Genomic DNA, 14466 nt, shown 5'->3' on the forward strand with positions numbered 1-14466 from the left:
CTCGTGCACTGTGACCAGTAGCAACAAAGCAGTCCTAGCTGGGTGAGTAGGTACAAAATTCCAGTGCAGTGGCCAGCACAACTTAAATTTTGGACCTTTTGCTCAATCTAGCAGTGCATAGTGTGTTTGCTTGTCTTCAGCATTCCTTCTGCTTGTCTATAAGTGAACAACACAGTGATGTAAACACCGTTGTATTTTTCCCAAAGCCATTTTCGTGGTTTTGGGTAAAATAAAATGAGATAATGAATCCCACATCTTTGGTTGGCATGGTTACCACTTTGTCTGTACAAAATGTGTGGTATATACTTGCTACTTAAATACATCACTTACTTCTGCATTCTTACCTTAAATTTACACATTTCCTTATTTTTTGTTAGTGAACAGAGCATGAGAATGTCTAAAGCCTGTGTTAAACTAGCGGTCCCCAACCCCTGGGCCTCGGACCGGTACTGGTCCTTCAGTTGTTTGGTACTGGGCTGCGAGATTTGAGGCTAGGTGTGAAATTTATGGTTTTCAGGGTTTTTAATCGTTATTTTTTTATTGTTTATATCGTTAACTCGATTTCCCTGGGTCTTTTCCCGTGTGTTATGAATAAATTGTTTTTGGTACAGGTACTGGTTTTAATTTGTTGTATTTATCCGCAACACCTTACAGGTCGGTCCGTGAAAAATATCGGACATAAACTGGTCCGTGGTGCAAAAAAGGTTGGGGACCGCTGTGTTAAACACAGACCTTAGCTTATTCAAAAACACCCGCTGACTTTGAGGTAAAGAAACTGAAAAAACAAACTCTCTTATTCATACAGCACCTTACTTGGAGAGGGTCTCCTTGTCCCTTCGAGGTACGAGTCATTCCCTGCGACTCAACTCATTGACACTTAGAAGCGAGTCAGAGTGGGCCTCGTCTGCTCTCAGTGTCGTTTTCTTGGTGACAGCAGTGTACACATTATCACACCCTCTAATTAACATCCACAAGTGGAAGTTGTGTGGTAGTCTAATTGAGAGTGTGTTTAAAGAGAGATACCGTGTATGCCACACATGAAGCCGCACTCACCACTTGCACCACCACCCGTAGTCAGGATCTAATCACAGGTTGATTGACCTCATCCAGAAACAATTCTTCTCTCCGAGTGTATGTATGTTGGGTAATGTGTATTTATCTGTTTGTTTCTCAGTGTTTAACGTACCAGGCTGCTCTTTCCTGGGAAACACACTCTGCTTTCTATGAGGGGGATCACTGAAGCCGCTTAGTTTCCATGCTGTCAACTCCCAAGCATACAGCCTGGGCTCTTGCTCTCCTCATCCCTCCATGTGTCCTTTCATCACTCCCTCCCCGTCTGCTCACCCCTCTCTCTCTGTCTTCCAGCTCCCTCTCTGTGTTATGAAGGTCAGCTCCCACAAGTCTCTTCCTTATTTGGAAAGTTTCTCCATTCCATGCAGGTCACTTTAGCGCAGCCGACCAATCCAGTGGTTTGTTAGTCTAGTGTCTCAGCCAATCCTGTGTCTCCCATGTCCTTTTAAGGGCTGCCCATCTCTCACTCTGGAGGCCCAATGTGAAATTATCTGCTTTCCTGCTCCCTTGTGTCTCTGGTGACTTCATTTCAGCTTTTATTCTGTTGCTCAAACCTCGTCCTGTCCCCGATGAGAACTAACTTTCTGTGTCTGTCTTTTTCCAGTTGCATGTAATCAAAAACCTCTGTGGCCAGCAGTCTCTAAAATAAAGGTATACATTAGAGCAGTGGTTCCCAGTTTTTTTCTGACATACAGAAGTCCTCAAAAGCCTCTTGATCACCATCATCTCTCAAGCTCAAATGTGGTTGTTTCAACTCATTTTAAACTCAACTCTGGAGCAATTGTAGCTTACTCTTACCTATTAGATTTGGCTTACTGTTAATCAGTTACAACAATTCACATCCTATTTAGACTATTAATCCACTACTTTTTGTTACTACTTTATTTAATAGCTACTAATTACGTTTATGTTTATCTACCTGTGACACTGGCTGGATGCTTTGTTAGGTATATCTGTTCAGTTGCTCAATAATGCTACTATCTACTTGGGTTATCACATGGCAGCAACTCAACAACAGTGCATTTACTGTAGGATTGTTGACACGGTCGTGATGACCTGTGGAAGATTCGGGATTTGAAAAAAAGAATATATCGTGTCAGTAGCAGTTATCTGGGCAAAAATACCTTGTGTATGTAAGAGATCAGAGGAGATCTGTTTCAAGCTGATAAGAAGGCAACAGCAGCTTAAATAACCACTCATTAAAAGGTCTGCAGGCAGCTAACAACAGGTAACTGAGGCTAACTTTCACACAAACTCAGCAAAATTGGATGACAGAACAGAAAAACGTGTACAATATTTTCTTGGAATATTTTCTCGGTACACTATGGATTGCAAAGCTCTAATCACCTCAGATGAGGTAGAAAACAGATTCACTTTTGGCAAATCATTTTTTAACAACTCTTTATCTAGGATGTTTAGCTAACATTTTGTTGTGTTTATTTAAACTTTTAGCTAACAGTTTTAGCAGTTAGCCATACTTTTAGCCACTTTCCAGTTTTTAATATGAATTTTATCTTTTTAAAATCTAGTATGTTTAGTTAACAGGTATTTGTTCTACTGTGCTTTTAGATATGTTAACATTTCTAGCCACGCTAGAATTTTAGCTCAATATTTCAACTTGTTTATTCAATTCAGTTTTATTTATATAGCTCCAAATCACAACAACAGTCACCTCAAGGCACTTTATGTTGTAAGGTAGACCCTACAATAATATATACAGAGAAAAAACCCAACAATCATATGAACCCTCATGAGCAAGCACTTTGGCGACAGTGGGAAGGAAAAACTCCCTTTTAACAGTAAGAAACCTCGGCAGAACCAGACTCAGGGAGGGGCGTGGCCAATTACTGCGATCGGTTGGGGTGAGAGAAGGAAGACAGTTTATTCATGTTTAGATGTTGTACGCCATTACTGCACATTACTTATTCAAGATGTTAAGTTAGCAATTTAATTGGTTTATCACAAATTTTGGCTAATGATTTCTGACTTTAGTTTATAATTTAGCTAGTTTTTTCTAGCTAAAGTTACAAAATGATTTCATTAGCTAAGAGTGTCTAAATTTACATAATTATAAAATGTAAATTATTTGATACACTCGGTAAACTATTTTATTAATTTTATTTACTTTTGCCCATTATATTTATGTATTAATTATTAATTTTCCTTTCTATTTTCTACTGTGTGCCTGTTAATTTTGCAGGTCCACACAATCTTACAGTAAATTAAATTGTAACTTTTGATTTTCTTCAGTTTAGCTGAACTAATTTTGACACATACCCACTGACCACTGCAGAAGTACCCCAGCTTGTGAGTTACTGCTTTTTATCTAGTCAGTGCTTTAGATGTTTGATGACGAAGAACCACAAGCAAAGATGTCAGTGTGCAGCTAGTACCATATGTGGTTCTTTAACATAAATGTTTCCACCACTTTCCATAAACCACAAGCAACACCTCGACAAGAAAGTGATTGTTAATACTTCATTAGAGAGTTCATGACTTGCACCTCGTAAACACAAACACACTGCTGAGAGGAAGCTCTGAGTCACAGCACAGATATGCGACATATCCTGGCAGCCCTAGCTCCTTGCTCAGCAATGCAGCACGGACAGAATGTGAATCCTGGTTTAAAGTGAGAAGAGTGAGGTTTTTAAAATGAACAAATGCATAAAGAGTCAATGACGACCTGTTGTGACACAAGTTTATTCTGTGTGTGTTTCTGAGTCAGTTTAGTGAGAGACTAATGAGGACTACTGAAGAGACGTTTGTTTGTGTCTTTGGTTTATACCCTGTTTCCCTGGCAACAACCTCACTGGGGTTATAGCGGTTTGGCGCAACTACGGAAGTCATTTAATCTCAGAGGTATGATAATTATTTCAGTGGACATTGACCTTCGTATACTTTTTAGTCTATCGGCAAGAAATACGGGCTGCATTAAAGTATATTAGTCCATTCTAATTTTATAACTATAGAATTCTATAGTAAAATTCTATTACTGCAGTATGTAAGCATGTCCTGTAAGCACTCTGTTGATAACATGTATGTAATGTCTGCATTTTGAGGTGTCTTTTTTTGTTTGTTTGTTTCAGAAGGATAATGAACGAAACTGAGTACCTAAAGTTGTTCTATAGACGGTATAGAACAGATGGATGTAGCCACCATGACTGCTGTCTTGTACAAAGTAACCACCTACCAAAATAAATAAAAAAAATACTCAAACCAAAGTCCAAACTACTGTCTGTACCAAGCAGCAAGCCAAATAAATCCATTAAAAATGCTTGAAAAGTCATCAACACCACAAACATCTTTAAGTTGTATTATGAGACTGCAACTGGCTAAAGCCATACACAGTATAAAACACTGATGTAGCCTCCAGGTTTAAAAAAATGAAGCTAACACACAAGTGCCTTAAACCTGCTTTTTTTAATGGCCACCGGGGGGCGAGACTTGTAATTGCAAAAAGAGTTTGTCCTATTGAGATGTGCACATTGTTTGAGAGTTGTCCGCCATTTTGAATGTGTTACAACCCAGTGTTGGTCAAGTTACTTGAAAAAAGTAATCAGTAACTAATTACTGATTACTTCCTCAAAAAGGTAATCCTGTTACTTTACTGATTACTTATTTTCAAAAGTAATTAATTACTTAGTTACTTAGTTACTTTTTAAAAACACGATTTACAACCTGAATAGGTGATAAAGTGATAGGTCTTTCAGCCCTATTCCACTTTTTCTGCATAATCCATCATACAAAATGTAATTAAATGAAAAAGTCTCTTTTTAAAACTTGTTTTATTAGTTTTAATCTTTTAACTTTATGCATCAAGCAAAAATTTTATTATATGCAACATTCTCTGACTGGAAGAAAATAAAATATTTTTTGTGTTTACACTCACTCTTTCAAATAGATGCAAGTAAAACACAGCAGAAAATAAATAAAGTCAAAGACTCAGCGGTCCTGTTGCTCTATTTTCACCTGTAAAGCAGGAGTTGGGTAGGTGGGGGTTTGCCCTGGTGCAGGTGTGCTGCAGCGGTCAGTTCCGCGAGTTTCTCTGTGAATTTCCCATTACGTCGTTGCGCACTCGGTGCTTGCTCGGAAGTTTAGGGGTTTTTTTTCACTGTAAAAAGACGTTTTCTTCCCACGCACAACGGACGCTAATGTTTTTGTCACTTTTTATGGAATCAAACTCAATAAGGTCAGTACTTCCACGCTTTAAACGCTGCACGCTCATACTCTCTCCAGCACTCGATATATTATCCACTGTTAATCTGCACACAGCTGCTGCCACAAACGTCGCACTCGCTTACATCACTGTCACGAGACATTCTCGCTAAAAAAAAAAAAAAGAAAAAAAAAAAGAAAAAAAAGAAAATCACAGTTTTAGTAACGCAGCGTGCTTACGGGAAAGTAACGGTAATCTAATTACCGTTTTTGCAATAGTAATCCCTTACTTTACTTGTTACTTGAAAAAAGTAATCGGATTACAGTAAACGCGTTACTGCTCATCTCTGTTACGACCACCGGTTACTTGGAAAAAAATGTGTATTCCCTGATTGGCTGTCAGTGGTTCATGGCTCTTGCTGGGTGAAATTGATTCACAAAGAAGTTGCTGTACCAAAAACCTCCTAGTGATTGCTTTGGTTGCTAGCAGACTGCCACAGTTGCGTGTAGTTTTTCATGACTGCTTGTAAACACTCGCTAACTACCAGCTGGGCAATGGACTTGGGCTTTAGCAATCATTTTCCTAGTGAAGGCAATCAAACCTCCACTAACCACTTACAACCTGTTGGAGAATGGTAATTTTTCCTTCACAACCAGTGCCTGTAAGATGGCCATGGACGGATCTCTATGCCTGTGTGATTGGGGACTTATTGACTTGATCACATGTCCAAAATGTCCAAAACAAATCAGGGTCAGATGATCAGTGATCATGCGTTTGCAAAACCTCAATAGTAGTCTATGAGAAACTGGTTTCATTATGAGAAAGAAGGATTATCTAGGGTCTGCTTTGACAATCACATGGTTTCCTTGTTTGTTACATCCAACTATGACACACCAAGATGGCTTCAAAACAGGACTTCAGAAACCAACTGGTGATGTCATATCTTTCATACTGTCTATGCCTGAGGAAATGCTGCCACACTCCTAACTTTAAGCTTTACAAGTATTTATATATAACTAAAAAGTTCACCTCCTTTAGAATTTAAATGCATAGAGGCTAAAACCTTTTACTGTATCAGCCTTGAAAACATGCTTCATAGTTAAGCATTTTGAACGTGCGAGTCTGTGAGGATTGCTTCAACTGGCCATTAGAGGAGTTGCAGTTTTTGGCACTCCTTTTCTTGCTACATTTTTAAACCCTGGAGGCTGGTGCTTAGTAAAACTAGTCACTAGAATTCCTGTTGAAGTATACTCAAGTGAACTGTACAGAACATTCTTGTTAGTCTTAAGGAGGTTTAATTAATGTTGCCTTCATTTTTCAGCTGTTTTTTCTTGTGATATTCATGGTGTTTGGGACCACCCACCCTTTGTCTGTGTGTGTGTGTCTGTGTTAGGGTTGAAAAGTATTTGACTGTAATTGGAATTTTAGAATAATGACATGATCTGATTAGAATTTTTCAGACTTCTGTTATCCAAAAATAAATCTTATTAATATAACCATGATAAGCAATGATCGTGTGTGTGTGTGTGTGTGTGTGTGTGCGTGCATGCGTTAGGTCATGCCTTTTTACAGCCTGTATTGATCTACTTTCTTCATAAGGGAAACTTTTTACATACTGTCATCTGTGTAATTCCATTCAAATTTTCCACTTCCTCCCCTTTCCAGATTGATTGACCCCTGCTTTCATTATCCAGGCCACTTCTGCTTGCACTTAAAATATCAGTTCAAGACTCTTTATAATCAGGTGCTGTCACTGCTTACTCCATGTACAGTAAGTCTTTGGTCTGTTTAAAATCAAATACACAACTCGTGTTCCTCTTTCTTTCGCCCTCAGGCTTTGCACTAGCCACACACGCACTGCACATTATACAGTCAACCATTCATTATTACAGCATTTCTTTAACAAACCCACAAAAAAAAAAAAAAAAAAAGCCCGAAGCCCGAACCATTCTGAAACCTCTGCACAAACATCATGATCACTGTTGTGAGAAAAGTCTAAATTGAGGTCCTGCTAAGTGCCAAAGCTTGCCTGTTTTTCATCATACTGAGTAAAAATGAACATAATGTAGAGCTGTATATAAAAAAAACAAATCCACAGCAGTACAGAGAGTTCAGCTCGCACGTACATAAGAAGCAGTTTGTGGAATAAAATCCATGCAAGAGAACAATTTTGACTGTCAAAGCCAATGCCTGGTCTTATGAACAAGAGATTAAGCTGTGGAATGGGTTTGGGGATAATTGTTACCTCTGCTACTCATGCTTGTTGTAACGCCCACCTAAACATTATGCGGTACCAACCTATAATATAATGCTTTGCCCTTAGTATCGCGGTCAACATCGTGGTGGTCACACCTTTTTAATGTTGCACTCTAGTGTCTCTTTCTGTGTCTTGGAGTCTTTCTTGGAGTATTTCAGAGTATGTAAGTCGTCGTGTCATATGTAGATTGTTAAATAACTTGTACATCAAAAGTAGGTATCGAAACTGCAGCTTCCCTTTGTTACTTACCAGATCCCTTAAGACAGCAAAGTGAGGAGAGAGGATGACAACTCAGCCCCTCAGCAATTTACCGCTGTTTGGCTAGCATCAGTCTTTGAGAATCATACTATTGATTTTTGCCAAAGGTGTCTCCAGACCATACTACCATCAATGCCAAACACACATTTGCTTGTAACTACACTTGCATGGTCATAAGGTCACAAGTAAAAAAGATAATGTAAAGCTCTCAAGCATGTCTTTGATATAAAGAGATGTTTAGGACGTAAAGAAGTCTGAAAGTAAAGTCTTCCCTCTATCCACTGGGTCACAGAAAAACTAGCAAGCAAACAAAATCAGAAGGTTTAAGGGAAACATAACGATCAGCATGATTTGGTAGGGATAAGTAACATAAGTGTGCTTATTTTCAAGCATGTTTAATACTAACTTTGTATTTGGTTGCTCTTCTAGTTTTTGACTATTGATTAGATGTGAATAATATTTTATGGAAGAATAAGTATTCATAAATAAGTTAATGGGGAATATTCGGTCCATCCAGGACTGATTATAGTCAAACGAATGTGGGTATTTTCTTCAGTGGTAAAATATACAGTAGTATGGCTCTGTTTTGGGACCTCCCTGCCCTTTCATACCGAGTACTGACAAGGAACATTGAAGTTGGATTGCAAAATAGCTTGCAGATGAAGAGCAAGTTAAAGTAAAATAATCTGCACAATGTGATGTTTTTCGGGAGTAAGTCCAGAAGGTGTAAGTATAAATATAGAAGGCAAACAGCTGAGCCATCACCTGATGTGAGATAGCTGAAACCTGCTGGGACTGTGAGTGCAGCTTGACTTCATAGCCTTCATAAACTAATACAACCTCTGCGAAGATTTCATGTATCACGGTGTGACGATAACTTTTTCTTTTATGAGGTGTCTCAATAGACAAGCATGAACCTTTACCTGTAGGCGTATAAAGAAAACCAACCCTGGATACCAGCAACACTGACACGTCATCTGCTAATACATGTGCACGCATCTGGATTAGAGCACACAGATTTACAAGCTTAAGGTGTTACTCCGCCAGTCTGTCATGAAAGCACTTTACAGGTTGTCACGCGTTCACAGTTAAACCCTGCAGAACAGGTGAGACAATAACTCTTCCCATGATGGCCCTGTCCATATGTTTAGATGCAACAGATGTCTCACTGGCACGCAGTATTCCTCAACTGTTTAAGCTCTATATTTAAGGGCCTGCTATGGGAACTATGGTTTATTTCCCAGACAAGCACACACAATCAAATGAGCTCCAATGCCAAGAGAACTTTGGGTTGCCTTAAATAACAAATGTGCTTGAAGCAAAAGGTCACATTAACTAAACATTTTTACATTGTATGCTTAATCCTTAAAACAGTTTATAAAAAGACAAACAAAAAACTGTCCGTACATGTTTGTTGCTTGTTCTTTTATCCTGCTTGCAGTAGTCTGAAAATATCACATCCATCAAATTCACTAAGTACTAAAGCACATAAATCAGCCATAATTCATGTCATTGTGTAGTAACGTTAGATGTAAAAAAGCTGAATTCCAGATGCAGTGAGATAGTGTTTCTAGCTTGCTATCCATCACTTCACTGCCTTGTGGTAAAGAACTTTGCTTTCCATTCAAACACGAACCTTGGTTCAGATCTACCCAGACAATCTGGGCCTCTCCCCTGAGAATTTCCTATAATTCTTAATGCTGATGTCTGGCATCAACACCGGACATCAAACCCAAATGCCTACCAACCCAGCTCGCTGTTCCTTCAGCAGAGAGAAACAGCAGGTCTGTTTTCACAGCTCGGGTCTCCTGCAATCCCGCCTGCCTGCCAAGTCACACAGCGACTTCCTACATCTCATCAGCCCAGTATTATTAAAGCAAAAGTCATCCCTTACACAGGCTTCCAGTATGTTGTTCCTGTGATTTAGAACGTTTTATTTTAGATTTATGAATATGCTCTTTTCATTTGAAATAAACACTAGCGATTTGCGATTATCTAGCAGCTGTTCTCTGCTCGATAATAGCCAGTGCTGTGAAAACACTGCATTTTTGGGAGCTATTTGCATGCACGACTTTCAGTAGTAAAAGCTTAAATGCACATAACTCCAGAAAGCTAATGACGTAGCATGAAAGCAAGTAAGTCTAGACACTTATCCTTTAAGCTAACTAAACTGCTCACTCTGATAATTAAAGTCAATCCACACTGATCCTCACTGCCTTTGTGTACATACAATAAAACAAAAGCTATTTCACGATAAAAACCTTATTTTAAATATACAAGACGTTAGTGTAAGAGTTTCCACACTGTGTCTGTCTGCTAACAAAGTGGTTTGTTGGAAAGTCTTATGTAAAAAAAACCTTCTGTAAAAAACAAACCCAAAAGTAATTAAAGCAGCAAAGTGGGATTACTTTTTAAAGTTGCTGCATTGCAGAATATTGCAGAGTATCTCAGACTACATGGACACTGAACAAACAGGACCTGATGAACTGAATGAAAAGCCCTGGGTGCTTTAAGCTGAGAGTGGTCAACCTCTGTTTATAGAGGCCATTTGAGGAAACGGTCTGGCAGAAAGATGACCTTTGGCTAATGGCATGGCTGCTGGTTTTACTGTGTAATTACAGATTTTAAAGGGGAGAGGGCAGGAGAGGGGTGGCTTACACTGCCTCACAGTTGGGAATTGATTGTTTCTAGTGGCGTACTTGTGATGTTATTGTGGAAAAACTCACAGAGAACCAACTTTGCTGATATGCTGCTAGTTGAAGAAATCCCACACATTTGTTAGAAATGTAACCCTCGTACACAAAGTTGCTGTACATTATGTTATACAAATTAGATTTGGAAGCTAAAGTCAGTATCATTGTCATTGGTATCTATAATATTAATCTCATATTCGTTTAGGAAAGAAATTTAAATGGAATGTAATGCCCGTTATAATCAAAACCTAAAATTCAATATGAATCATTTAACAGGATCTTCTGTTCCCATCAAGGTTTGAACCATTTTGGACAACAACCAGTTAGCTTACAACTAACTTGCTCTTGTCCCTGTAGCAGTGGTTGATGTTAGAATGATTTAGCCCTATGATTTTTGGCTTCTTTCTGGGTCTTTATGAGTCCAGTGGTGCTATTTTGGGGGCTTTTTTTTTTTACCCTGGGATTAGTTTTGATGTGTGTTTAGGTTGGAGGGATAACACCAGATCTTATAACCCTTAGTGGGATGGTCTGTGAGGCTTCCATCAAAGGGTTGTAAGGCCCTTTAGCCTTTTGCAATTCAGTGGTAATATTTTGCTGATTGTTCGGACTTCTGTTTTTTCTTTGTTGATAATAAATGGTAAAGTTTTTTGAAACTACTCAACTCGTTTTGGTTTTATTGGATGTCTTTCTGTAGGTTTGTAACATCATTTCGTGGCTTTTCTGGGACTGTCTGACTTGCTGATGTGAAGTTTTAATGAGTTTGATTTCTTGTGTGTCTACTATCGCTTTGCCTCTTTCATAGTTAAATTTACAAGGTCTACAGAACATGTGGCACAGCTCTACAGCATCGTCCTCATAGTCATATTTACCTGTAATTTTCTGCCTCCTCCACTATACTCTCAGCTCTGGAAGCACAGAATTAACAAGTCATAACATTTACATGAACACCAGATAGGAGCAGGTATCAAATCCAGCACACATGCAGTGAAACTGGACTGTGCAATGCAGGAATCAAGCTTTACTGCACTGTAATCAAACTGTAGACCACATGCAGACAGACATAAGCCACATCAATGCCACACTTAACCATCTGCTGTGGTTTTCATATACCAAATTAACTGTTTTATTTATATTTATATATATATATATATTTGTTTGTTGCAAATCACCTTGTGGCTAACAGTTGGCATATAGTGGACATCCAGTCCGAGACCCAACAATGTATTTACCGAACTGCATATGTATGTCAACCAATGGTTTTCATTGGTAGTATCTTCAATGTCTCATCTCAAAATTGAGAACTGCTTTTGGCCGTTTATCTTACAAGAGGCTGAATTTCATTCACATCTGTTGGTGTTGTTCACCACATTTCCCCTTAACTTTTACCAGAACTAAAAAGATGAAATATTGCAGGTCAAATAAAACTAAAGACCATTGTGAGGGCACTTTTCGGTAAAACCAAAGTTCTGGCTGTACAGCATCTATCCATTAAACAGAAGAAGGTCAAGCAATTTAAGTTTTTTTTTTTTTGGTTTTTTACATATACTATTTCACTTTGTTATTTGTTATGTCATGTGTACAGCACTTTGTTTTCAGCTGAGAGTTGTTTTGAAAGTTCTATATAAATAAATTGCTTGCTTGCTTGGTGTAGTACCTTCCTTGACAACCATACATAATTTCAGTTAAACCTTTCAGTTTTAAAGTTCCAGTACATGATAATTCAAGGATCATTTAGGTCATTAACTGGATTTCACTAGTGTCTTTCTGAAATTTGGAACCAATTCAATGCATCTGCAGGCTAGCCTGGGAGATCCGGGGCAGAAGGATCACTATGGTGATATAGGAAACCCAGTGGATTACCAGTATATGTTTCATTCAGCCTTTAAGAATCATCGGTGTCTGTGTAAAGTCTAATTAAAGTCCAATATTTGTTAAGTTCAGTGGACCAAACTGCCATCTTTAAAATAATTTCATTAGGATAACTCTAATGTGAATATGAAACAATACCAGTGTGGAATCCTGGAAGCATGAAGGGAGTGCTAACCACAGCTTCCCTGCTTTTAGGACAAAGGTGGAGTTTTGTTACATGTCCAAAAAAGAAATGCATCTGCTAGGTGGGTAAAACCCATGCACAAAAGGCTTGTTAACTGCAGACAAAACACAGGACTTTTGAAAATAAAGCCATACCCTGTCCAGCCCTTATCTAATAACCATGACATCCTACCTGATCCCTACAGAGCTGTCAGAAAGGTGCTCAGGAAAAAACACTATACTCTGTCCTGGGCTGGGCGTGCAGTGCGAGGTCAGACAGAAACAATAAGAGCCATCCAGCAAATGCCACTCTGATCTGTTTACAGGCACAGACAGACAGCAGCTCCCAGACTCACCCTGGCACACACGATGCCACACATAAAGGCAGAGGAATGCTTTTGTTCTGAAAAGGCCCGGGAGTCCCCCTTTAACCCTCCTGACAAAACCGAGACTCAACACTATCATTCCCACCACACCTCAGACGATCATCCAAGTCTGTCTCCCTCCCTCCAGCAAGCCCCTTGCTGCTGAGTAGCATACACCGTAGGCACAAACACATGTGGACAGGACCGATACTTACAGCTTTGGTTTAGGTTTGGTAGGCAGCGGAGGCCCGTCTTTCCCAGGGGATGGAGACAGCTTGCCTGGTGCTGGGCATGAATCTGGTATCACAGGGGCTGGACTTTGAACTGGCATAGAGATATCTGTTGTGGGATCAGACTGTGGCAGAGGTGGCGGTGGGGGCGGTAGTGTGGTCTCTTTAGGAAGGCTTGGAGGTGATGGTGGATGCAGGGCTTGGCCATTTTGCACAGATTCTTTCCCTTTGTCCTCCATCTCTGTGCTCATCTGTACTGGAGGCATAGCTGACACACTGGGCCAGATCTCCAGCTCCTTGATCTGGAGAGTCTCAGCGCTGGGCTGAGGCACCGTCTTGGGTGGCAGCTCCAGGAGGCTGATCTCGGTGGGTGGGGGAGGAGGAGGGAAGGCTGATGCATCCTCAAACCCTGAGCTATCACCAGACATGCCATTACTGGATGAGTCCTCAGCTGCTGAGGGAAACAAACAAGAAGAAGGTGGATTTTTGTTTTTTAACTTTAATGTTTAGTTTTTCTTCTAGCCATCACAGACCTTATAAAGATCACACACACACACACACACATACACTGCATCACTGCATATCTGATCTGAAGCAGCAGCTGGGTCCAGTCAGTTCAGTCTGATGCAATTCCTGTTTATTCAGCCTTTGCTTTAAACTGTGCGGTGAGTCCCATTCTGTACATACACAGTTCTGTCTGTGAGCATGCACACAGAAATATTTGTGTCCCGCTCCACTCACAAATTTCACCTTTCCCTCACATGCGACATAACAATACACACAAAAGAAGACAGTGATCTTCTAAAGACCTACCATGGCAGCTTTTATTAATGAATGTAAACTGTAAGACCTCAGGGGAACTACTGGACTATCAGTGCTAGTGCAAAGAGCCAGAACTGACTCCTTTGCCAGATTTCCTCTGTTTTGGAAAACTTCATCTTTATTTAATTTTATCTTTTGAAAAACAAGGATATTGGCGTAACTGTTTAAAGCCTATTAACCCTCTGAGGTCTAACTCATCAAGGTATTGAAACATTTTATTTTTACTGTTCTCCAAAGAACAATTAAAAACAGGATAGGGTTACAGTCATCTAGGTATGATTCAGACCTCACAGTGTTAAAGCCCAATAAGGAGAATATAGGCCATCACCAATGGATTTCTCAGAAATCAACCATGATTAAGATGCTTGCCAGCAAGTTCTGTTACTAAAGCCTGAAAAACAAAGTCTGGCAGCACGACAGCACCCAGAACCTGAAACTAGAATCATTGAAAGCAAACAAGTTAGAGACCAAAAAGTCTGGCCTTCAAAATTGCCAGGACACATGTAGGAAATTAGTTATTAACTCTGAAATTCCTCCGGATTTGGGGGATTTTCATGTGACTTCAACAATGGATAATACTGAA

The 14466-nt window shown here is 39.5% G+C and overlaps 1 protein-coding gene across 6 annotated transcripts in view; it reads right to left on the reverse strand.

Annotated features, from left to right (window-relative positions):
- Positions 1-14466, reverse strand: part of palld (palladin, cytoskeletal associated protein) — a 67448-nt gene that overhangs the window by 19338 nt on the left and 33644 nt on the right. For 4 of the 6 annotated variants that reach the window (XM_080877961.1, XM_080877957.1, XM_080877959.1 and 1 more), the window contains one exon: positions 13047-13515. In XM_080877961.1, coding sequence (XP_080734087.1) covers positions 13047-13515 — 469 coding nt within the window. The remainder of the gene's footprint in view (positions 1-13046; positions 13516-14466) is intronic. The other 2 variants (XM_080877958.1, XM_080877960.1) reach the window with 1 other exon arrangement.

The sequence above is a fragment of the Rhamphochromis sp. 'chilingali' genome (genome assembly GCF_963969265.1).
Source record: "Rhamphochromis sp. 'chilingali' genome assembly, chromosome: 3".
Taxonomy (NCBI): Eukaryota; Metazoa; Chordata; class Actinopteri; order Cichliformes; family Cichlidae; genus Rhamphochromis; species Rhamphochromis sp. 'chilingali'.